Genomic DNA, 25,861 nt, shown 5'->3' on the forward strand with positions numbered 1-25,861 from the left:
CAGATGTCTTCTTCTGCAGAAAGTAAAGTAAATCAAAGTAAAACTCTTCAATCCATTTAACATCATGCACAAACACACACACACACATTAAAAAAAGCACTGCGTTGACCCTCTTGTCATTGCCTGAAAAGCACAAATACATCGCTGTAATCTTAAGATAAATAACATCATCCGTGTGACACTGAACTTACATTTACATGGTACATAGCACATGGGGGGGGGGGGGGCGGGGGGGTGCATAAATAAAAATATTTCTTACTCTTGCTACCCTCACCAGGGTCGTTCCACCTCTTACGGCACCTTTCCCCAGTGTGTACCATCATACTTTTAGAGGACACAGCCTCGTCGATCTCGTCCCATATGTGGTTGTACTCCTTTTGGGGGGGGTGGGGGGGGGGGCTTTCCATGACCACCCTTGGTTAGCTCGGAGTACCTCTCTGTTATGTACTCCAGAAGGGCAGGTAACTCCATTTCATCGAAGGCAGGCACCCTCAACCTCCCCTCCTTCTTGATGTTCCTGCGCCATGATGTATTTTTTTAACATTGCCATAATCTTTGTATTTGTATGATTTTTGCTTTGTTAAATATCTCTTAGTCTTCAAACTGAAGAATTATTAGTTGGTAGGAATATATCTTGTATTTTTCAAGTAACTGCCCATCGACTAGCTTGCTGCTCCTTCTCACTCTCTTTCCATCCTCTTCAACTCATTGCGCTTGCGCGGGTGACCACTGACCCCCAAAATCATGGGTAAAACGCTCGTGTAAAAAAAATGGAAAAAAAAATTGCCGCATGCGCAATTCCGTGCCACACCACCCTTCGAGGAGAAAGTTGATCTGGATTGACTACTAGGATATATACTGTCCAATGCAGACCGCCATAAAAATGTTGACCAATTTTGTCCTCTTTGGTCTCGGCGGTATAAAACGATGTACCACCGAGAAATGGGCAGACCTTACGCATCAACCAATTATTATTCAATCCAAGAGCTGCTATCTGACCATTTCAAATATGTGGTCTGAAGGCAAAGTTTTCAGGCAGAATTAGTTGTTAGAAAGACTTGTATTTATATAGTATCTTTCACGACCACCGGACATCTCAAATCACTTTACAGCCAATGAAGTACTTTTGGAGTGTAGTCACTGTTGTAATATGAGAAACATGGCAGCCAACTTGCACACAGCAAACTCCCACAAACAGCAATGTGATGATGACCAGATAATCTGTTTTTCTTATGTTGATTGAGGGATAAATACTGGCCAGGACACTGGGGATAACTCTTCTGCTGTTCTTCGAAATAGTGCCATGGGATTTTTAATATCCACCTGAGAGGGCAGGCAGGGCTTCGGTTTAACGTCTCATCCTAAAGACGGCAGCTCTGACAGTGCAGTACTCCCTCAGCAATGTACTGGGGTGTTAGTGTAGATTTATGTGCTCAAGTTCTTGGAGTGGGATTTGAACCCACAGCCTTCTGGCTCAGAAGCGAGTGTGCTACCCACTGAGCCACAGCTGACACTGTTAATTCTTACAAGCCTAATCTGTGGACAACTTGGGGAAAGGGATGGTATTCATAATACCTTACAGATACTACTGGTGGCTTTTCATTGGCATTACAACATTTAAAAGCCACATGCATACTACCCCTTCCTTTCCCTCCTACGTTACTTCTTGAATCCTAAACAATATTATTTTTGCCAGTTTTACGCTATTTTTCCTTTCCCCCCCCTTTCTGGAAGCAATGAACTATATTTTCCTGTCCAGAATGGCCAATGTATGCCAGTTCATGGGTGTGACAGACAGGAAAAAGGATCGCAGACCTGTAACAATGTGTCTCCATCCCTTTTGTGCATGACTTGGATTTTTGGCAGCTGGAGGAAAGGGCTGGGGTTGAAGGAAGCTCCCACTTAAAACAGGCAGCACCTTCATTATGACATGCAAATTATGTGGCAGTGCATTTTGATGCCTCCCGCATCTTTTGTGCCCTTTACGCCGGTCATACACCACTTCAAGTCATCGTCTATTATCGTGGTGTGTCCAAGGCTGTTAAGTGCTATGTAGTATAGGAAAGTAGATTCTTGAAATCATTTTGAGATCCATATTTTGTACTCTTGGCACTTAGCTGCTCTTGAGCCTTTGTGCCAATTGTTAAAATGTCTTATTTATGCGCAGCACCATTACTGGCATCAGTGGGTTTCCCAGTTGGAATCTTTAATCTCGGATTCTGGGTGGACGAGCCCACAGCTGATAACCACACACTCATATCTACAGACAGACCTCACTGATAGACGTTAGGAGCATCTGCATGCACTATCTCAAGGTGGGTTATGACGGCATGCACAATAGCACAGATACATGTGCTGGCCTGACAAATTGTCAGCATCACAATCACAGCATCGCAGTTCTTGAAATAAGGCACTTATCGGTGATCATCAGGCAACCAAGCCTGATTAACCACCAAGATGCCACCAGCCATATGTACAGGCACTGTGGTTTCTACCTAGCAATGGCTATAGGAGAATATCTTCACAGAGTTTGGGTCTGCAGAGAGCCAGAGTCAGAGCTCTGTCATCTGCTGCAAATATGCATCATAGAGTTGAACTTGACTCAGTCTGTGGCCTCAAGCCTGCACATGGGGTTTCTTTTGTCTTCATTTTTGGCTATCATTTCATAATCCCCTGCTACTCCAGGCTTGGCAAAGGCTGCTAATGGCTTCCTTTGGTGGTGGCTGTGTCAGTTCCCACCCAAAATTCCATTCCTGCCTGCTGGCCACTTTGGGCGGGCAGCTGACTGGGGCAAGCAGATGAGGCCCAGGCATTAAAATCGCACAGGCCTCATGTTGCCATGGTCAGGGTGGTTTGGCTATGCATAATTCCCATTAAAATTGGGGCTTATTTATTTTCAGATTGTGAAGGCTCACTTTTGGCAATACATTGTAGTATTTTTCTTAGATCTTTAGTGTTTTCTTTATATACTTCCCATTTTAGTTTCCTAAAATACTGCCTGCTGTCCCACCCTTTCCTCCTTCAGCTGGATTATGGACATTCCCATAGCAACTGTTTATGTGCGCTGTAATCAGCCAATGGGTCCTGCAGGGCAGCACTAATCTGCCTCCTGTGATAGAGCAACCACTGCTGTGTAACCCTGTAGTGACCTGATTGAGAGAAGGCAATTTTTGTGCCGTGTCGGCATGTGAGTTCGAATCCTAGCTTCTCAGTGAGGGTGTGCAAATGCTGAGAAACAAACTACTGCTGGATTTACTGGCCCATCCCACAGACTATACTTTCTTTGGCTTCGAAGTTGCTATGTTAATTAAAAGCAAATATTTAATATTATCATTTTAAGGATTTCCAAAGCAGAATTACTTACAACTGATACCTATATATTACACAGTAATCATAGGTAGAGTTGTATTCTGAAAAACGTTAGTCTACAACACATGCAGGCTCCGAAGCAATAGGTCACTGAATTATTTTATTACCACTGTTACCACATGGCCTCAGATCATCAGTGTCCATGAGTTTCACCATCTATTTTTATTACTAACATGTGTTATAAATCAAATAACAAAGTTGTAATACTAAAAATAATTTAGGTTATAGGTTATCATAAAGCATATTACCCTTGCAAATCCCTTAGGATTTGTGGGATATGTCCTTTCAGTACTTCTCATTGAATTATTTTCTGCATAATAGTTACTCTTAATTGGTTATTCCATTATATTATTAATAATAATCTTTATAAAGATTGTTTCTTTATAAAATTGTTTAATTTTTTATGTTATTTCACTGGGAGAGTTTTTAAATTCCAATTCTGGAAGAGTTTTTCTGGAATAGTTATACGATTAGACAAGTATTCCAGAGGGACAAAGTGAGGCAGACTTGATCTGTTTCAATGCAGAGTGAACCATATGCTGCATATATTGCAATAATATATTTGGCATAAATCTATCTGTAGGTTTGAACAGATTGTCTCCTTGGATGATGTACAGTAATTCGGCACCATGTTCCATTTGCATTGCTCTCCCAGCTGTGTGGCAGATTGAATACATACATTTCTTCAGTTTACAACACTGAAAAATACATAAATAAATAGTGATGCCTTGAGAACATTAAGGCCAATGATAGAAAAGTCTTTGCGATTATGTCCGTGTTTGCTTCTTTCAAAAAATTTTAATTTTAATTTAGTAAAATAAACTTGATACTGTAGTATTTATAATTCTTCGCATATTTAAATCTTTCTACTGTATGTTATAATGTACCAAGAATGTACAAAAGGATCCATTATTTTTTAAATGATTCATTCTTGGGATATGAACAACACTGGTAAGGCCAGTATTTATTACCCATCCCTAGCTGCTCTCGAGAAGGTGGTTGTACGCCTCCTTCTTGAACTGCTGCAGTCCATGTGGTGATGTTACTCCCACAGTGCTATTAGCCAGGAAATCCCAGGATTTTGACCCAGTGATGATGAAGGAATGGCGATAAAGGTCCAAGTCAAGATGGTGCGTGACTGGAGGGAACTTGGAGGTGATGGTGATCCCATGCACCTGCTGCCCTTGACCTTCTAGGTGGTGGATGTCGTGGGTTTGGGTAATGCTGCAGCAGAAACCTTGGCAACTTGCTGCAGTGCATCCTTTAGATAGAATTGTGTTTATGTTTGTCAGGTTGTTGCAACTTTACTCCATTTTCCCATACGTTTGCAGATTTTGCTGCTTCTTCACATTGGCACATCACCTAATTGCATAGAGTTTAAATGCAGATTAGCAAACTGAAGCTTGCAGGGCAACCTGGAAATCAATAGGATTAATTCCAGTTCCCACTGTTATGTCTGTCACTCCAGGATCCCATTATTGACCCAGACTGACTGCGTTAAATCTCAACAGTGCCATGGAGTAATATATACCTGCCTGGTTGAAGTATTGGATTACCGTCACAAGGCATTGACTTGGTTCAAACTTTCTTCATAGGCGCATTATCTTCAAGTCACCTCAACGCCAAAGTTACCTCCAAAAGGGATAGTCGCTAGTTGATGATTAGACAACTGACAAGCACAGGTTTGCTAGGTGAACATCTCATCCCGTGAGCTCCTCATAAGCAATATGGCAGGCAGCACAACTCACCACAAAATGTGTGAGTGCATTGTCACAATTCTGACCACATCATGGACACACACCACATTCCATTGAACATTGGTTCTTCCAGTTGGAGGTGTGGAGCCTCAGCAGCATGTGGCTGCCTCTTGTCAACCAAATCATGATAGTCACGGAGCTCTGGATATATAGGAATGTGTTTTCATACACAGACGCCAATTAGCAGATGCTAGCAGCTGTCATCCCAAGTCTCAAAGTTTACACATTGTGCATCTGCTTCCAGCGTGGTGGAAGGCCCCCGTAGAGAAACTTGCGTCATATCAGATGTCCAGATGCCTAAATCCAGTGTCACATATCAGGCTTAACCATCACTCGCTACCTAATCAAAGTCCTCATATAAGAGGCTTTGGCAAAAAGGTGTGCCCACCACAAGGCTTATTCCCCTTTCAGGGAACTCAGTGACAAGTTGGTATAGGCTGAAGTCCTACCTCCCTCCCTGCAGCCATTTCCTCTTTTTTGCTACAAATACAGTTCACAGCTTGGACCTGGAGCTTGAACCTGTGCCAGAGGAAGACCTTCTGCTACATGCCTTCTGTTAGAAACCAACTATTCGCCATTTATAACAAAGTAACCAGTACAGTGGTGTAATCACTTTCAGTACAGAACTGAAATATCTGAACTTAAAAGAACTAAGTCCCCATTTCATTTAAAAACTAGGGTCTAAAACATTTTCAGCTGCCTAAGGTTCCAATAAGTTGGGCAGGAAGCCTGCTCATTAGGAGCCAGAAGCGCTGCGCCCACCATATTGATATAGGCAAAAGAAAAAGGTGTCCCGGGCCTGTGCCCAAATAGCCATTTGGCCCTTTCATATACAAATAAGGTACCCAGCGCCTGTTTCTAGGACTAGAAAATTAAATGTTAAACAGAATACATTAATGATCAGAAAATTATTTCCACAGAAAAGAGTAAAGAATGTTACCTAATTGTACCAACTTTCAAAAGAAAAGCAATTGCTAAAATTAGGGAGACACTGAAAACTGTAGATTTTTATCTTCCATTTTTAAATAATGGCTGTTTGGAAGAATTATAATCACGCAAAATCACGAAGGTTCCCATGCTGTTGCTTCAGGGCAAATACCAAAACAGGAAATTATAAAACAATATGCCTGGAAACTGCAGACACAAATGAGTGCCATTGCTATAAATGTTCTGATAACTTTATTATGAGAAATACAAGAAATCCTGAACAGGAGCTGCTTCTCTCTAGCTTCTGTTAGTCTGAACTATGAGAAGAATATATTTTTTTGAAGACTTCTCAACACTGTCTCTAAAAGAACAACCTATAGGAAGGAAATCTCAAATCCCCTTGCACTGTGTCACCTCCATATTTAGTGCTGGAGCTTTTGTTAACCTAGACCCCCTATTGCTGCCAATTGTTCTCCACCCCTAATTACCGCATCCGCAGTAAGTTTTCAAAACAGTCAACTGCAAGGGTTTCCTGCCTGTTGATAAATGGTTGACCATCATGGCGCCACCTTCTGTGGCAGCACAGACTGTACAAGTAGGCTTTGAATTTATTTTAATGACTGAAGCTAAATTTTCCCACAGGTTATTGCAGGTTAATGGCTACAACACTGGATAATAATTCCACTGACCATAGTAAATTAATACCGAAAACATTTTGATTTTATTCAACTTCTCTGTGCACCAAAAGCCAGTTAAATTTCATTTTTCACAAGGGTCTAAACATCTGTTGTACACAAGAATTTAGTTATATATTAACATTTATGTAATGAAACAGAATGTATATATTTAGGATTGAAATACAGCGACAGCAAGTTACGTTTATGTTTTACCCATTTTAAATGTATTTTTCTCCTCTTCAGCTGTGGCTCAGTGGGTAGCATACTCGCCTCGAAGGTTGTGGGTTAAGCTCCACTCCAGGGACTTGAGCACATAAGTCTAGGCTGAAATTCCAATGCAGAGCTGAGGGATTGCTGCACTGTCGGATGAGATGTTAAATTTAGTCTCCATTTGCTCTTAGGTGGATGTAAAAGATCCTATGGCACTATAGAAGAAGAGCAGGGGAGTTATTCCTGGTGCCCTGGCCAATATTTATCCCTCAACCAACATAACAAAAAAAAAAGATTATCTGGGGATTAACTCATTACTGTTTGTGGAAGCTTGCTCTGTGCAAATTGGCAGCCGCGTTTACCACATTACAACAGTGACTCCACTTCAAAAGTACTTCATTGGTTGCAATGAGACATCTGGTGGTCATAAAAGGCGCTATAGAAATGCAAGTCTTTCTTTTTCTTCTTTAACTCTTTCTTTGGCACTATTCTCCAGTGCAGAGCGAGATACACTGACTGTGTCCCAGGGTCCTGTAGATAAAGATCTTGAATTTACCATGAGGTGCACAAGAGTGGCTGGTGACTCCTTTAATCATCTGTCCCTCCACACTGTCTAAATAGTTAAAAATCATAGTTTATCTTTAGATTTATGAAATATATCCATTCTTCCTAACAACAGCAAATAAAATATCTACTACTAGGTAGTGTTCCAAGAACCCGACCAAAAAAAACTTATTTAGGTACAAGTTGGATCTACTTAGAAGGATCATGTCATTTAATAAATGATTCATCTTAATATGACTTTTTAAAAACATATATAAAGACCCTTGTATATGTAAAGAAAATGCCTTGTTTAAGAAATAAATGATTCATTTTAATTATTTTATCTTTTGTGAACATGCTGACAGGCAAAATTTATGGAACTAAATTATTACTGATCAATCAACAACTAATCTCTGAATGACCTAAGCCTATGTTTACTTAACAACATTAGACTTTTTGGCCTTAAAGCGAGACAGCTACACCTGAGCAACAACAACAACAATTTGTATTTATATAGCACCTTTAACACAGTGAAACGTTCCAAGGCACTTCACAGGAGTATTGTGAGACAAAAAATTTGACACCAAGTCACATAAGGAGAAATTAGGGCAGATGACCAAAAGCTTGGTCAAAGAGGTAGGTTTTGAGAAGCATCTTAAAGGAGGAAAGAGAGGTAGAGAGGCTTTAGGGAGTGAAAGATTTAAGCAGGGAATTCCAGAGCTTAGGGCCTAGGCAACAGAAGGCACGGCCACCAATGGTGGAGTGATTATAATCAGGGATGCTCAAGAGAGAAGAATTAGAGGAGAAAGAAAGAAAGACTTGGATTTATATAGTGCCTTTCACAGCCACCGGACGTCTCAAGCACTTAACAGCCAATGAAGTACTTTTGGAGTGTAGTCACTGTTGTAATGTGGGAAACGCGGCAGCCAACTTGCGCACAGCAAATTCCCCAAAACCGCAATGTGATAATGACCAGATAATCTGTTTTTGTTATGTTGATTGAGGGATAAATATTGGCCAGGACACTAGGAATAACTCCACTGCTCTTCTTCAAGACAGTGCCATGGAATCTTTTACATCCACCTGAGAGGGCAGACGGGGCCTCGGTTTAACGTCTCATCCGAAAGACGGCACCTCCAACAGTGCAGCACTCCCTCAGCACGTCAATGGAGTGTTAGCCTAGATTTATGTGCTCAAGTTCCTGGAGTGGGACTTGAGAACGCACAACCTTCTGCCTCAGAGGCGAATGTGCTACCCATTGAACCACAGCTGACACTATGCAGATATCTCAGGGTGGTTGGGGAGGGGGTTTGTGGGGCTGGTGGAAATTACAGGGATAGGAAGGGGCGAGGCCATGAAGGGATTTGAAAACATGGATGAGAATTTTGAAATCGAGGCGTTGCTTAACCGGGAACCAATGTAGGTCAGCGAGAACAGGGGTGATGCTTGAGCGGGTGATTATTGCAAGTTAGGACATGGGCAGCCGAGTTTTGGATCACCTCTAGTTTACATAGGGTAGAATGTGGGAGGCCAGCCAAGAGTGCGTTGGAATAGTTAAGTCGAGAGATAACAAAGGCATGGATGAGGGCTTCAGCAGCGGATGAGCTGAGGCAAGGACGGAGACGGGCGATGTTACGGAGGTGGAAATAGGTGGTCTTAGTTATGCTGCAGATATGTGGTCGACAGCTCATTTCAGGGTCAAATATGACACCAAAGTTGCGAACAGTGTGGTTCAGCCTCAGACAGAAGTTGGGAGAAAGATGGAGTCAGTGACTAAGGAACGGAGTTTATGGCAGGGACCGAAAACAATGGCTTTGGTCTTCCCAATATTCAATTGGAGAACATTTCTGCTCATCCACAATTGGATGTCGGACCAAGCAGTCTGACAATTTAGAGACTGGAGGGGTCGAGAGCAGTGGTAATGAGGTAGAGCTGGGTGTCATCAGTGTATGTGTGGAAACTGATGCTGTGTTCGGATGATGTTGCTAAGGGGCAACTTACAGATGAGAAATAGGAGGGGGCCAAGGATAGTTCCTTGGTGGACACCAGAGGTAACGATGCGGGGGCTTGAAGAGAAGCTGTTGCAGGTGATTCTCTGGCTGCGATTAGATAGATAAGAATGGAACCAGGCGAGTGCAGTCCCACCCAGCTGGATCATGGTGGAGAGGCATTGGAGCAGGTTAGAGTGGTCAACCATGTCAAAAGCTGCAGACAAGTCAAGAAGGATGAGGACAGATAGCAGCAGAATAATGCATTGTACGGTACATGTATAACACTCCTGTTCTTATAAAACAACATATAATCAACCTACAAAAGCAAAATACTGTGGCTGTTGGAAATGTGGAATAAAACAGAAAATGCTGGAAACACTCAATGGATCAGGCAGCATCTGTAGAGAGAGAAACAGAGTTGATGTCCTTCATTTTATATTATATATAATCAACCTACCCTGAGTAACACTGCTCCTGTCCTAAAAAGATCCTGGTTGGAATATACTGTGTAATATTCCATCAAAATTTGTGCAGAGGATCATATATCAGTTCTGGGTTAGCTCTGCATCTGATATTGTTCTTGCATTGCATTTAAGTGAGTTCAAAAGGGGGTTTGTTATCCATCCTGTAACATCTATCAACTTGTCAGCAACTTTTTATGAATTTCTGATAAAATTTAGAAAGGAGCAGGCCAAGAACTGGAAGGCGATGTACATCCCCATGTCTGTCTTGCTATGGAGAAAATATTACAAGAAATCCCTTCTTCTCTGAATTACATTTCTTCGTTTGTGGATGTGCTGCTCAATGTTGGAGGATGTTATCCAAGTTAGCAGATAGTTATAGGAACCTGCGCGAAAGTCTCAGTTAGATTTCAAACAAGAAGATCTGAGAGATAATTTTATGAATTTGGACTCCTGCCATGAAGCTCTGCCTGTTAATGGGTGGAAATTGGCAATTTGTACACAAAATCAGCAGGCCCATCCACTAAAATCCTCCACATCCAAATAGGTGATGCTTTTGCTGAGAGTACAAATTCATAACATTTACCTTGCAATACCTTCATTACTTCAAACAGGGCATGAAAGAATCATCAATGTTGCTACGACTTTATCTTTTCTCTCGTTTTATTTATAAATTTCATAAATGTCAAGCCCAAAAGTAGAAAATGGCAACAGTGTTTTTCCAATTTCTTCCATCTAGAGTTACAGGGGAGAAATTGATCCTCAATAGCTTACTGGTTTTATGCAGATGAGGCCCAAGGTCCAATTTGGAGCGAGCCTCGGGTTGACCTCATTGACTGCATGTTCCAGGCAGGCTGCCCACTTTGTACCGGTTTCGGACGCAAAGCCAATTTGTCGGCCAGTTTAATAAACACCCTCATTCAAATATTGCCATGTAATAACATGTATAGATTATATACTGTCTATGTTCTATGTGTGGGAAATTATTAGTGTCGTCACAAGTACTTGAATAAAATACAAACAGCTGAATACGAGGTACAGATGCGCATTTATTTACCAACCTGTGTGTCATGTACTCCATTGTACAGTGTAAACTGTAATGTGATGATACTCATGTAGTGTAAGGATACCTTTAATTCCCTTTCACCGAGGCCTCCAAATATCAAGATTATAGCATTAATATGGCAGATAAAATCTACTTGTTAAATTGGGCCAAATTAGTCTGGTAAACATCTATCCTTTATGAAATGTTGAATTATATTTGACATATTTTATTGCTGTTAGAATGTTCTTGATCACCCATCATTTTGGGTGTAATGTAAATTATAATATTGGTCTTTGAATACACATAGAATCATAGAACGATACAGCACAGAAGGAGGCCATTTGGCCCATTGTGCTAGAGCTGACTCTTTGGTAGTGCTATCCAATTAATCCCATTCCCCTGCTCTTTCCCCATCGCCTGTAAATGTTTTCCCTTCAAATATTTATCCAATTCCCTTTAGAATGTTACTATTGAATCTGTTTTAGGCAGTTCTTTCCAGATCACAACAACTTACTGCATAAAATTATTTTTCCTCATGTCGCTTCTGGTTCATTTGCCAATCACTTTAAATCTGTGTCCTTTGGTTATCGACCCTTCTGTCACTGAAAACAGTTTGTCATTCATTGGTGAACCTGTGGAATTCTCTACCACAGAAAGTTGTTGAGGCCAATTCACTAAATATATTCAAAAAGGAGTTTGATGAAGTCCTTACTACTAGGGGGATCAAGGGGTATGGCGAGAAAGCAGGAATGGGGTACTGAAGTTGCATGTTCAGCCATGAACTCATTGAATGGCGGTGCAGGCTAGAAGGGCTGAATGGCCTACTCCTGCACCTATTTTCTATGTTTCTATGTTTCTATTACTCTATCAAAACCATTCATGATTTTGAACACCGCTGTCAAATCTTCTCTTAACTTTCCCTGTTCTAAGGAGAACAACCCCAGCTTCTCCAGTCTCTCCGCATAACTGAAGGCCTTCATCCCTGATACCATTCTTGTAAATCTCTTCTGCACCCTCTCTAATGCCCTCATATCCTTCCTAAAGTGTGGTGCCCAGAATTAAACACAATACTCCAGCTGAGGCCTAACCAGTGTTTTATAAAGGTTCAGCATAACTTCCTTGCTTTGTACTTTATATTTCTATTAATATAGCCAAGAATCTCATGGGCTATTTTTAATAGCCTTCTTAACTTGTCCCACCTTTAAAGATTTGTATATATATACCCAGGTCTCTCTGTTCCTGCGTCCCTTTAAAATTGTAACATTTAGTTCATGGTGCCTTTCCTCATTCTTCCGACCAAAGTGTATCCAGTTTCTAGAAATCACAGTTTCAAGAACCACAATATGTTCTATTTCCTGCAGCAAACTCAATTTTCAATTATTACTAATGTGTGACAAAGATTGGGCAACATGGATAGAGGATTAAGATTAGGACTAGGATTGGATAAAGTAGAGAGGGTCAAGACTGGGTCTATGATTAAGGTAGGCTGAGAGGAGATTTAATTGGAACCAAGATTAGGTAAAAAGGGAAGAGAATCAAGTTGAGTTCTAGGATTGAACAACAAGGGGACAATCTCAAGATTGGGATTAGGATCAAGTAACATGGGGAGCGGTTTAAGATCGGAACTAGAATTGGATAATGTAGGGGAGAAAATCAAGATTAGAACAAGGATTAGGTAGCAATGGGAAAGGATCAAGATTGGGTTTAGGCTTCGATAATATTGGGGAATAAGAACATAAGAAATAGGAGCAGGAGTAAGCCATACGGCCCCTCGAGCCTGCTCCGCCATTTAATATGATCATGGCTGATCCGATCATGGACTCAGCTACACTTCCCTGCCCGCTCCCCATAATTCTTTAGTCCCTTATCGTTTAAGAAACTGTCTATTCCTGTCTTAAATTTATTCAATGTCCCAGCTTCCACAGCTCTCTGAGGCAGCGAATTCCACAGATTTACAACCCTCTGAGAGAAGAAATTTCTCCTCATCTCAGTTTTAAATGGGCGGCCCTTTATTCTAAGACCATGTACTCTAGTTCTAGTCTCCCCCATCAGTGGAAACATCCTCTCTGCATCCACCTTGTCAAGCCCCCTCATAATCTTATACGTTTCGATAGATCACCTCTCATTCTTCTGAATTCCAATGAGTAGAGGCCCAACCTACTCAATCTTTCCTCATAAATCAACCCCCACATCGCCGGAATCAACCTAGTGAATCTTCTTTGAACTGCCTCCAAAGCAAGTATATCCTTTCGTAAATATGGAAACCAAAACTGCACACAGTATTCCAGGTGTGGCCTCATCAACACCATATATAGCTGTAGCAAGACTTCCCTGCTTTTATACTCCATCCCCTTTGCAATAAAGGCCAAGATTCCATTGGCCTTCATGATCAATTGCTGTACCTGCATACTATCCTTTTGTGTTTCATGCACAAGAACACCCAGGTCCCGATGTACTGCGGCACTTTGCAATCTTTCTCCATTTAAATAATAACTTGCTCTTTGACTTTTTCTGCCAAAGTGAATGACCTCACACTTCATTATACTCCATCTGCCAAATTTTTGCCCACTCATTTAGCCTATGTCCTTTTGCAGATTTTTTGTGTCCTCCTCACACATTGCTTTTCCTCCCATCTTTGTATCATCAGCAAACTTGGCTACGTTACACTTAGTGCCTTCTTCCAAGTCGTTAATAATAATTGTAAATAATTGGGGTCCCAGCACTGATCCCTGCAGCACCCCACTAGTTACTGATTGCCAACCCAAGAATGAACCATTTTTCCCGACTCTCTGTTCTCTATTAGTTAGCCAATCCTCTATCCATGCTAATATATTACCCCCAACCCCGTGAGCTTTTATCTTGTACAGTAACCTTTTATGTGGCATCTTGTCAAATGCCTTCTGGAAGTCCAAATACACCACATCCACCGGTTCCTCTTTATCCACCTATTTGTTACATCCTCAAAGAACTCCAGCAAATTTGTCAAACATGACTTCCCCTTCATAAATCCATGCTGACTCTGCCTGACCGAATTTTGCTTTTTCAAATGTCCTGCTACTGCTTCTTTAATAATGGACTCTAACATTATGGAATGGATGAAGATTAACATTTTTCATAGTATCGAGGATCTTTAAAGCTTTGCTGTATCAATTTAGATGCTCTAATACACAGGTTCATCAGCATGATGGAACCATTAGTTGATGTGCAGCAGTATTTTTTTGATATCCTTATGAGTAAGCTGTATAATTGCTATTCAGTCCAATACAGTGCCATTATATACATTTTTGAAACATCAGATAATATACCATAATCTTCTTTAAAACATTAAATGAAATTGACAAAGTTTTACAACAGTACAAATTCATACACTGTTGATTTGGTATTAATATTAATATTTTATTTTTGCACATTTGACATTCTGGAGGTGAAATTGCCCCTTCTTGTGAGGCCCATTAGCACTTCCGGGGGGGTGCTAACTGGGCGCAAGACATTTCTCGCCTGGGTGGGGGGACGCTACCAGTTCCCTGGATTTTGCGTAGCCGTGCAATCGGCAATGACATAATTGCCGTGCGCCAATCACATTCTGCCCCGCGAGGGAAAATGTCCTGCGGCCCATGAGGCTGGCACGAGCGGGTGTCAGCACCCGCTTCGCGGGTTGCAAAGTTGGTCGACATCCGTTCGCGGGGCGCTTCGCCATCTTACATTTTTGTCGGCTCATTTACCTCTTTTTTTGTGTTCTCCGGGCCACCATCGTACGGCCGGGCACTCAGTTTTGGGTGCCAGGCTACAGGCCTGGTCGCATGTTGTGCTGATGGTCCAGGGGAGGCCATCAGAGGCCTTGCAGAGTGCACAGCGGCCCTCCCCTTTAAGCGAAGGGGAGGGGCGTTGAAACGCGTTAGCGGCGCTGCACAACTTGCCCCGTTAGCGTCACTGGAACTGCCCCTAAAGGAAGTGGAGTGCGCAAGATTGCACTCCATTTCCTTTGAGGGGCGGTAAGCCCAATTCAGCAGCTAGGGCGGGACTTCTGCGCCGGGCACAGGAAGTCCCACCCCAAGCGGATTATCGCCTCCAATCGGGGTGCAGGGCAATTTCGCCCCCTCTGTATCTTTGCCCAACAACCCACACATTATATGTCCTGGAACTTTCTGTTGCAAACTTTAATCGCTTGACATTTTCACATTACAGTTGTAATATCCTGCTGATTGTACATAAAACAAAGAGATGCTTGAAGTTGATCACAGTGAATTTTCTTTGTTTTTTAGGGCCTATGAATGGAAATCAGCCAAACAGTAGCATCACGTCTGAAAGCTGGATACATGATTCTCAAAATAACAACACATATATCTCCACCACTGGAGAAGTAGAACTGCACATGTCAACTAATAGCACATTTATGGAAAAAATTGAATTGTCCACTTCTTTTATAACTGTCACCAACAGCTCACAAAGTCATTCACCTACCATGGCTTCAATATCAGGATTCGAAGAAAATATTACAAGTGGTTCTGATTCAACAAACCATTCAGATTCTACATTACCGTCAAGAGAAGTTACATCTACAGATTTGTTTGATTTTATAAGTCACCCTTTCACATCACCTTTCGGAGATGAGATTTCAAGGAAAGGTGAAGAATTTAGGATTTGGCTTCGTGACAAAACATCCGAAGGGATTGATAATCTTGAAAAGTCTTTAAATTCTTCACCTAGAGTTTCTGAAGGACCTTTATATACTGCACCAAATGTTTTTAAAATGCCTTTAAATACTTCACCAAATGGATCTAAAAGATCTTTACGTACTGAACAGAACAATTCAGAAAGGTCATCAAGTATTTCACTGAATGATTCTGAAATATTCAGTACTTTACAAAATGTTTCTGAGAGGCCTTTAAATAGTGCAGAGAACAATTCTAAAGGATCTTTAAGTACTTCACCAAATGATTCTGAAAGATTAAGTACTTCACTGAATGATTTTAAAAGATCTTTAAGTACTTCACCAAATGTTTCTGAACGATCTATAAATAGTGCTCAAAATGTTTCTGAGAGGACTTCAAGTACGCCAACAAATGTTTTTGAAAGCTCTTCCCACACTTCAACAAATTATTCAAAAAGATCTTTAAGTACTTCATTGAATAATTCTGAAAGATCTTTAAGTACTTCACCAAATTATTCTAAAAGATCTTTAAGTACTTCACTGACTAATTCTGAAAGATCTTTAAGTACTTCACCAAATTATTCTAAAACATCTTCAAACACTTCACTGAATAATTCAGAAAGATCTTTAAATACTTCACTAAATGATTCCGAAAGATCTTTAAGTACTTCACCAAATTATTCTAAAAGATCTTTAAGTACTTCACTGACTAATTCTGAAAGATCTTTAAGTACTTCACCAAATTATTCTAAAACATCTTCAAACACTTCACTGAATCATTCAGAAAGATCTTTAAATACTTCACTAAATGATTCCGAAAGATCTTTAAGTACTTCACCAAATTATTCTAAAAGATCTTTAAGTACTTCACTGACTAATTCTGAAAGATCTTTAAGTACTTCACCAAATTATTCTAAAACATCTTCAAACACTTCACTGAATAATTCAGAAAGATCTTTAAATACTTCACTAAATGATTCCGAAAGATCTTTAAGTACTTCACCAAATTACTCTAAAAGATCTTTAAGTACTTCACTGACTAATTCTGAAAGATCTTTAAGTACTTCACCAAATTATTCTAAAACATATTCAAACACTTCACTGAATAATTCAGAAAGATCTTTAAATACTTCACTAAATGATTCCGAAAGATCTTTAAGTACTTCACCAAATTATTCTAAAAGATCTTTAAACAGTGCTCAAAATGATTCTGAGAGGGCTTCAAGTACTTCAACAAATGTTTTTGAAAACTCTTCAAACTCTTCAACAAATGATTCTGAAAGTTCTTCAAACACATCACCAAATTATTTAAAAAAATCTTTAAGTACTTCACTGAATGTATCTGTAAGTGCTTTAAACAGTGATCAAAATGATTCTGAAAGGTCTTCAAGTACTTCGACAAATGTTTTTGAAAGCTCGTCCCATACATCACCAAATGATTCTGAAATATTCAATGCATTACTAAATGTTTCTGAGAGGCCTTTAAATAGTGCAGAGAACAATTCTAAAGGATCTTCAAGTACTTCACCAAATGATTCTGAAAGATTAAGTACTTCACCAAATGTTTCTGAACATTCTTTAAATAATGGTCAAAATGATTTGGAAAAGTCTTCAAGTACTTCAACAAATGTTTTTGAAAGCTCTTCTAATACTTCGCCAAATGTCTCTGAAAGATCTTTAAGTACTTCACCAAATATCTTTGAACGGTTCTCAAATACTTCAATGAATGATTCTATAATGTCCTTAAACACTTCACCAAATGATTCTGAAAAATTAAATAATTTGCCAACTGTTTCTGAAGTGTCTTTGAATAGTGCACAAGATGATTCTGAAAGATTTCTAAATACTTCACCAAATGATTCTAAAAGATCTTTAAGTACTTCATTGAATGATTCTGAAAGATTAAATACTTCACCAAATGTTTCTGAAAGTTCGTTAAGTAGTGCATGGAATGATTCTGAAAGGCCTTCAAGTACTTCAAGAAATTATTTTGAAAGCTCTTTCAAAACCTCACCAAATAATTCTGAAAGTACTTTAAGTACTTCATCAAATGTTTTTGAAAGGTCTTTAAGTACTTTACCGAATACTTCTGTAAGCTCTCTAAATACTTTACCAAATACTTCTGTAAGCTCTCAAAGTACTTCCCTGAATGATTCTGGAAATCCTTTAAATATTTCATTGAACAGTTCTAAAAGATCCTTAAATACTTCAACAAATAGTTCTGCAGGGACAACTCGTTCACATTCAACATCCATACCTATGGATTTTAATTATGTTACCAATGGTTCAGATGCATTAAGGTCACTAGGTATACCTTCTGAACAGTCAGTTGATACTCATACAAATAGTTCAAGATCAACAAGTCACTCCCTTTTTACTTCAGGTGCTGAAACTGTAACTGCCATCACAGCAACAAGTCACTTACTTCCCAGAATTACAGATGATTTCTTAAATATTACTGTTCTGTCTGCATTATTCAATATGACTAACTTGGTTGCAACAACCTTGTCTTCAATACAGTCTGATTCTGAAGACTTAGTGAATGATTTCACAGAGTTAAGTTCTAATTTTACTGCAACTAATACTTCTAAACTAGATTTAGTGGAATCAGAAACTAATAGTTTTGGTAAAACCCAAGTTGCAAGAACAACAACAAGCCCTAATCTGAGGAGTTTACTTCCTGAAAGAACAACAGACTCTCTCAGAACAGCAATGTCTATGACAACACGTGTCCATTTGTCATTTTTGACCACAGAGCTGCCTATTAGAGAAGGGGGAAGAACATCCTCGGCACCAATTATAATAACATCTGGGTCTCATGCTGGAGGATATACTACAATTTCACAAGTTCCCAATGACATGTCAAAGCCTGCATTAATTAGTACAACAGGGAGTGAACTTGCCACTGCATGGACTAGTCCAACTGTTTTTATGAGTACTTTAACAGGAGACAAAACAACAGAGATTAACATGCCGACAACTGCTGTTATTAAGACAACTGAACCAACTTATACAAGAACTTCAGTTAGCACAAAGTTTTTGACCAGCACAAGAACTTCAACTAGCACAAAGACTTCAACTAGCACAAGGATTCCAATTAGTACAATGATGCTAACAAGCACAAGGATTTCAGATATTACCACAGAGATTTCAAATACTGCCATAGGAATTCTGACAAGCACAAAATCTCCTACTACTAAAGGAAGAGTTGATCCTGAACCAACAACTCTGATTCAGGTTACCAGCACATCAAAAATCTCCACAGTATCCACAGGTAATGTAAAATCGTGACCGTGATTTAGATGAAAACAACATTCTTAAAATTCACATCACTTATGAAGTGGTATATTTTATGCTTCCCTAACCAGATCTGGTTAGTCACTAATTACTGAAGTTCCTGTAGTTCCACTGGCAGATAATAATTATTATCCATATTAAGATGTATATACATTAATGTTAGAAGAATTGGGAATAAGGTGCGAGAACTAGAGGCTGTTGTGGCAGTCTACATGTAGTTAAAATATCAGAAACATGGCTAAATAATGAGGATATAAATGAATATAGAAATATTCAGTGTGAATAAAAACGGTAGTGGTGTAGCCCTATATGTCAGGGACACCTGCGAAATAAACAATTTTGATCCTATGAAAGAGGGAAAGCTGCAGATTGAGCGATTGTAGGTGGATTTCTCTAATATAAATCCAAGATAACACTAGGGCCGCACCTCGCTCCAGCCCGCACTGTATGAACAATCTTCCATTGATGGGGCTTGTTAAGCCCGCCCTGCAAGGTTCCTGGCCATTTAAAAGGAAACTGGTCTGATGACGCTATCTGATGACGTATCACCAACCACTTTCCTTAAAGAGGCCATGTCCACATTCATTTTGACAGTTGTGCTGTCAGTGTTCCACAGCACTGAGCTGCTGCAAACACTGAGAACCACTGAACAAAGGTGCACGGCTGCTTATGGAGGGAGTCATAGCACGCAGGGAGATTCCCATCCCATCCAATGGGCGAAAAGACCTACCCAGGACACCAATCCAGCCTGGTTGCACATTGTACAAGAGGACACAAGTAGGATTGTCGTCAAGAGGATCTGGCTGCAGTGGTGCAAACCTTTCAATGATCTTAGTAAATCACAAAATGTTACTGCAAAGCCACATTCAACTTCATCCACCTATGCCACTCATCACATCCCCACTACTCTGCCTTCCCTACCTTACTCCATACTCACACCAATTACCTTACATCTCCACCCATCTCTCTCTATCTACTTTATCACTTTTCCATCTCACCAACCACTCTTCACACTCACCCTCATCTTTGTCCAAGCATTCAGACTAACAACACACAAGGGTAGGCAAATGGTTGCTTTATCGAATGTTCGTGTAAATTTTCTGTTACTCTGTTGTCAAGCATTGAAATCTTTATTTTCACATAACCCCCTCACCCTCCAATGTTGAGTGTGAAAGGAATGGCTTGGACATTGTAGGGGTGCTTTATGATGCTGGTATAGGGTGATGCTAACCTGGCATATCATATAGCAACGATGGTGTATGGTATTAAGTGTAGCAAAACTGGACATGGTGAGGCCATCGCTGCAATGTATATGGGTGATGATGTCCTGTGTCCAGTGTAGCATCAGCTGATTGCGGTGAAGATTGGTGTGGATGTTGGTGCTGCTAGTGTGCCCGGTAATGTTGATGTTGTGGCTGATCGTGTTGGAAATCTGAAGACCAAGGTGAGATTTTTTCAAGGGCACCAATGCTGATGGTATACATGGCAGGTGAGGTTGAGATGACAGAAATGATCTGTCAATAGTGAGAGCGGTTGTTCCAATGAGCTGCATAAAGGTCAGTCTGTCTTCTAAATGCAGTAAGCAACTGCTTCTAATCTTGGAAAGTGAAGACCTATGAAATGGTCCTTTCATAGACCATTTACAGCTGTCAGGTTAGTGAATCATTCAATGCTGACACAATACCTACTTACATGACTTATAACCTCATTCTGGGAAACTTGTTAAAAACCTGGTAAAATGCTAAGTACATTGTAAAATCCTGATTAATTACCTTTTAACAAGCTTTTAACTATCAAAATTGGCTAGCCCACCGCTTGGTGTCGGGTCTGTGAACCCCAGCCAGACCCAACATTTTGGAAATTGACAAGGAGGCGGGTTCAGAGCGGGATCCCGTCCCGTTGTCAATCTCGGCCCACCTCCAAACCCGCACACGCAGGGCTGGTAAGATTCTGGCCTAGGAGTGTGCCAGGTAGCCCAGGTTGGCATGAGAAGGATGACAAATTACTCTACAGAGATATGAATGGTATGTTGTTTCAATGGAAATAGCTTGAAAAACCCAATTGTTTTAGAATAAGAGTTGGCAAATACAATACACAACTTTTTTTCTAACCCATTGTATATAAGTAAGCAACAAGAGGCAGTGTTCATTTTCATCTGGTATTTGTAAAGGGTCCAGATAATGTACAGGAAATGGAAGTTGTAGTACCTCTGGGGGATAGAGACCACAATATGATGAAGTTTAACATGACCTAGGAGTCAAAAATACCCAAGAACAGGATATAGAATTTAAAAATGGCTAAAAATTGATGAATTGAAGGAACAACTAAAGCCTCGTAAACCATAGCCAACGTGGATTCAGAAGGGGAAGATTGAGTCAATCCTCCCTTCGCAAGTTTTTTTGAGGAAGTACCATCCCAAATGGATTGTGGAAAGCTCTACGACATGGTGTTTCTAAATTTCCAGAATGCATTTGACAAAGTCCTGCATAAAAGGCTACTTGACAAACTCAAATCCTGGAAATGGATACAAAATTGGCTGAAGGTAGAAAGCAATGAGCACTCGTTCGTGGTCAGTTTTGCTGAATGGCCGGGAAGGAGGTTGCCACCAGGGACCTGGCATTAGGTAAGTGCTCCAGGAGAGGAATCCTGAGTGGGGGGGTCCCGGGGCACGGGAGGCCCAAGGTTTCCTTGGAGGGCCCACAGAAACAGTCCTGCTCCGCTGGCTCACTAGGGAACTAACAATTATTTTTTAAAAGTTATCTTACTGGGACGGCTGCTGTTCCCAGGATATTTTGGCTGACATGGAAGCCACCACTGCTGCCCTGCTTCCCTCCTCAGGCCTCAGGTTAAAATATCAGATTGGGTCCTGTTCTCATCAGATTTTCATATTTAAAGAGGACCTCGTTGGATTGGGGCAGATGTCCTTGCCGCCTGCACGTTAAGATTGTGGTCGGCCAGATTGGGCGGAAAAGGAGTGGGTAAGTCCCTCGCTTCATTTTAACTGTTACCCCCCTTCCCCCTCAACCTGGTTTCTGCCAGATGGGTGGAGTTAAAATTGAGCCCCTAGATATGCGTTGGCTCTCTTCAGACATTCCACTGAGGACTGTCATCGTATGGTGGGCTGTGTAATATCAGCAGGGTTAAGCTGAATCCTGCGAGCACAGATAAGGAAACAGCTACAAGTTGGGATTACCTGAAGGCTTTCAGTGATTGTGTCTAATGCGTAAAATCACACGGGTTGCTGCGATTTCAACAGCTTCTCTCTCTTTGAAAATTAATAGCAGGCTAGATTTAGATGAGAATATCACCCTTTTTGAATTGTTTGTTTATGAAGGAAAGCAGCAATGGCATGCAATTCCATGTTTTTTGGGGGGCAAAAGTGGCATCATTCCAGCATAGGGGGCTGGAATTTTGGGTGTAAGTCAGATATGCCAGATTTACACCGATTCCAAAATACAGTCTAAATTCTAGTAGAATTGGCTGCTGGCAGAAGATCTGTCCCTGCTTCCAAGGAAGGGGTTGAGTTCACAGGCTTTTAATGTTCAGAACCTTTGTCCGAAATATCAGCTCTGACTGGAGAGAGTCGAAAAAGCTTTTTCTCAGTTGTGCTGCTAAGAAAGGATTCTGCAAGCTGCCTTTCAACAGTTTTAGGCAGGGAAATCTTTTTCTTCCCACCCTTTCTTCAGGGAGCTCTTAACCTGGAATTAATGCCCTTTCTAATGGAGGCAGAACAGGAGCAGGAAGGAAAGGAAATGACAGAGGCATGCAGGATAAAGGAGAAGAAGAATAACTAGGAGGTACGCTTCCACCAGCGTCTACAGACCTCGCTGCTCCCTCGAGAATTCATCAGAAGAGATTTGCTTAAGGAGGCAATGGTTCTTTAAGGAGGCATAGAAGGGACTTGTGTGCCTCTTGCATGATCTCCAGACATTGACTCAAGCATTAAAACCAAGGAACTGACACAGCTCTGAACACTGACATCATAAAAATGCTTATATTCTGTTAATATATATTTACAGACGTTTTTTATTACCACCATGACTACTCCTGGTAGTTACAGCTCCCAATATTTAAATTAGATGGCCCCATAACTTATAATAGGGATAGCAGCAAAAGTCCCAGTTTGCCTCACTTCCAATGGCACAACGCACTGTGGGAATTTTGGGCCCCAACTCTTTTCTTTGTAAAAGTCCTCAACAAGCACATTCCAAACATTAGCAATCAGTCAAAAAGTCTTTAGAAAGCTTTTTTTTTGGCTGTGTTTGTTATTTACATCTCAGCACTTGACACACAGGAGGAAATCACATTTACGTCTTCATGCATTGCTTGGCTCTTTCACAATAACTCAAATCTCCTCACTGGTTTATTCCACATCTTTTCGAAATGGATTACACTAAGGAAAATATTCATCTTTTCTTGTGCTGTTGCAATGAAGTTTTGCAGAAATTACTATTAGGAATTGTCAAGGTTCGTTGAGAATCTATTTCTTAATGTGATTTGTAAAAGGAGGCAGTTGATTCTCCTGAAAGCTTAGAAAGACCAAATTTTGATGTAATCTTTGCTATCATTTAGCAAGTTCAGGATTCCTGATGTTTCCTGTTTAATGAAGCACCTGACATAAAATGATTAGCAGATGCATAGTACAACACCACCTAATAAAAGCAACTAGCCTGTTTGCCACTTCTCTGCTGGGCTACGAACAGAAATCCTTTCAGTAGCAAAGAGACTCATCCTGATAAATTTTGAGTGGAAACATTGGTAAAAATGTCTTGGAAATTCCATGGAACTCTACTTGTCTTCCGCTGAAACTCTGCTAAGAGACCGGCCAGAACCCGGAAATGGTCTAAACGGTTGGCAAGGACAAGGTTAAAAGTGGACTGGGACTTAGAACTGGATAGGATTTGGGTGGTGGAGTTATATTATTTGTGAAGAGCAAGACTCGGGAAGTTATAAGGAAAGGTTGGAGAAAGCAAGTATAGAGGTGACAAAGGGTTTCAGACATAATGAGGATGAGATACGGGCAGAGACAGGTAATTTTGCAGTTATTGGAATGGGCGGTCTTGATGGTGGCTAGGATAAAGCTGAGCTTAGGTTCAAACTGGACAATGAGATTGTACAAGGTTAGGCTCAGCTTGAGAAAGCAACTAGAGTGAGGAATGAAATCGTGGGCTAAGATGTGGAATTTTTGGCAGGAGCCAAACAAGATAGCTACAATCTTGCTAATATTGAGTTGAAGGAAATTCTTGCACCTCCAGGTTCTGATGTCAGCTAAGCAGTCAGGCAGTCGAGAAGTGATTAAATAGTCATGGATGGTAGCAGAACGATAGATTTGGATTTCATTCAACATGCACGTGAAAGCTGACCGCATGCTTACAAATGATGTCATTGAAGAGTACAGATGGGGAAAAGAAGGTGTTCAACGATGGAACTTTGTGCTGCAATGGAGGTGACTACGCAGGGGCTGCAAGAGAAGACACTATAGGAAATCTGCTGGCTTCATTTGAATAGTTAGGAGTGGAGAGGTGGATCATAGAAGAATGATGATGGAGGAGCATGGAATGATTTGTTGTGTTAATCAGTAGTGAACAGCATTGATGACACTCCTGAGAGAAGTCTCATAGGGACCTGCCGTCCACAAGAAGGAGAATAGCATGAAAGCTGGAAAACAGAGGGAACATGGAGAAAAATGGAATACGATTACAAAGAATAAAAGTCAAATTCACAAACTATTTGATGCTCTGAAAATTACAAATGATCATCTTTCTGTTATATTTCTTTCTAATAAATGTCACATGTATAACTTCTCCAAAATGTTGAGTGGCAGAAGATCACTCGCCGTGCATAATAATATGTTCAGGTTTGCCGTATATGAGTGGAATCTAATGCAGAATCGGGTGCAGCTCTGCTCATTTTGTAATCTGAGTCATATTGAAGATATTGCAGTGTCACCCAGCAGGTCAGGGAAATCAAAAAGGGAAAGATGGCTTGGGTGGTCCCTAGTATCTCCTAGCGACTGTCTATTGCAGCCAATAGGGAGCGTGGGAGCAGGCCGTGCATCTACTTTCTTGGCTGCAGTAGTCTCAGGCCAGGCAGATAATGAACAAAGAGTTCAAAAATATATAGAGGAGAGAAATTTACCAAAAAATATTTCCATGCAGAAGGAAAGTTTATCTTTTAAAAAAAATCCAGCTTGTTAAATGATTTCTGAATTGCCTTGACTAAGGAGGGATTTTTTTTGTTGCATACTTTTAGCAGAAAACAAGAAATAATCCTCCTTTTGTAGTGATTAAAACCTAGGAGTAGCATTATAAAACCTGGTCAAAGTAATTGACATTCAAATCATGAACTTACTGAAACAATACCAAGATTTTTATAGGCCCCAAGCTCGGTCATTTTTGCTCAGTTTTCACTGGTTAACTCAAAATGTCACTGTTGAACCTAACTATCTAATCCCAGTCAGATTCAACACTGGTATTTGGGGATAAAGATTGCTCTTGGACATAAGTGTTAGATGAATCAATCTGGGGGCAATCTCCTGCAGTTATCCAAGAATAAATGGCATCTTCAAAGACAGGATTCCATTATGTTTTTATCTTCTTGAGTGTAAATGTTTACAATATGGACATCTGAAGGATTCTGTTAAATATGATTTTTAGATAACTCCAAAACAGAAAATTATGCTTCTTAAAGTTAAATAAGTATGAATGCATATCCCCAAAAACCTTTGCAATATAATTGATCAACTACTGCTTCTATGATACTTCAAGCCACGTTGGTTTTAATTACTGTACGACATATATCATTTTGAAAAATTTCACATCAGTATTTTGTAGTGACAAAGCACTGCAGATTCTTACATCTGCATTTTATACTGCTGCTGTAATACTGTAGGGTTTAAATAATTTTTTCCTCCAATGCATATGAGGTCTTTTA

The 25,861-nt window shown here is 40.4% G+C and overlaps 1 protein-coding gene across 1 annotated transcript in view; it reads left to right on the forward strand.

The window, feature by feature from the left end:
* heg1 (heart development protein with EGF-like domains 1) overlaps window positions 1–25,861 on the forward strand; it is a 142,506-nt gene that overhangs the window by 61,180 nt on the left and 55,465 nt on the right. The window contains 3 exon segments of the mRNA XM_070875499.1: window positions 15,243–17,049; window positions 17,110–17,694; window positions 17,827–18,905. Of these exon segments, the coding sequence (XP_070731600.1) occupies window positions 15,243–17,049; window positions 17,110–17,694; window positions 17,827–18,905 (3,471 nt within the window).

This window comes from Pristiophorus japonicus, chromosome 3 (genome assembly GCF_044704955.1).
Source record: "Pristiophorus japonicus isolate sPriJap1 chromosome 3, sPriJap1.hap1, whole genome shotgun sequence".
NCBI classification, from domain to species: domain Eukaryota; kingdom Metazoa; phylum Chordata; class Chondrichthyes; family Pristiophoridae; genus Pristiophorus; species Pristiophorus japonicus.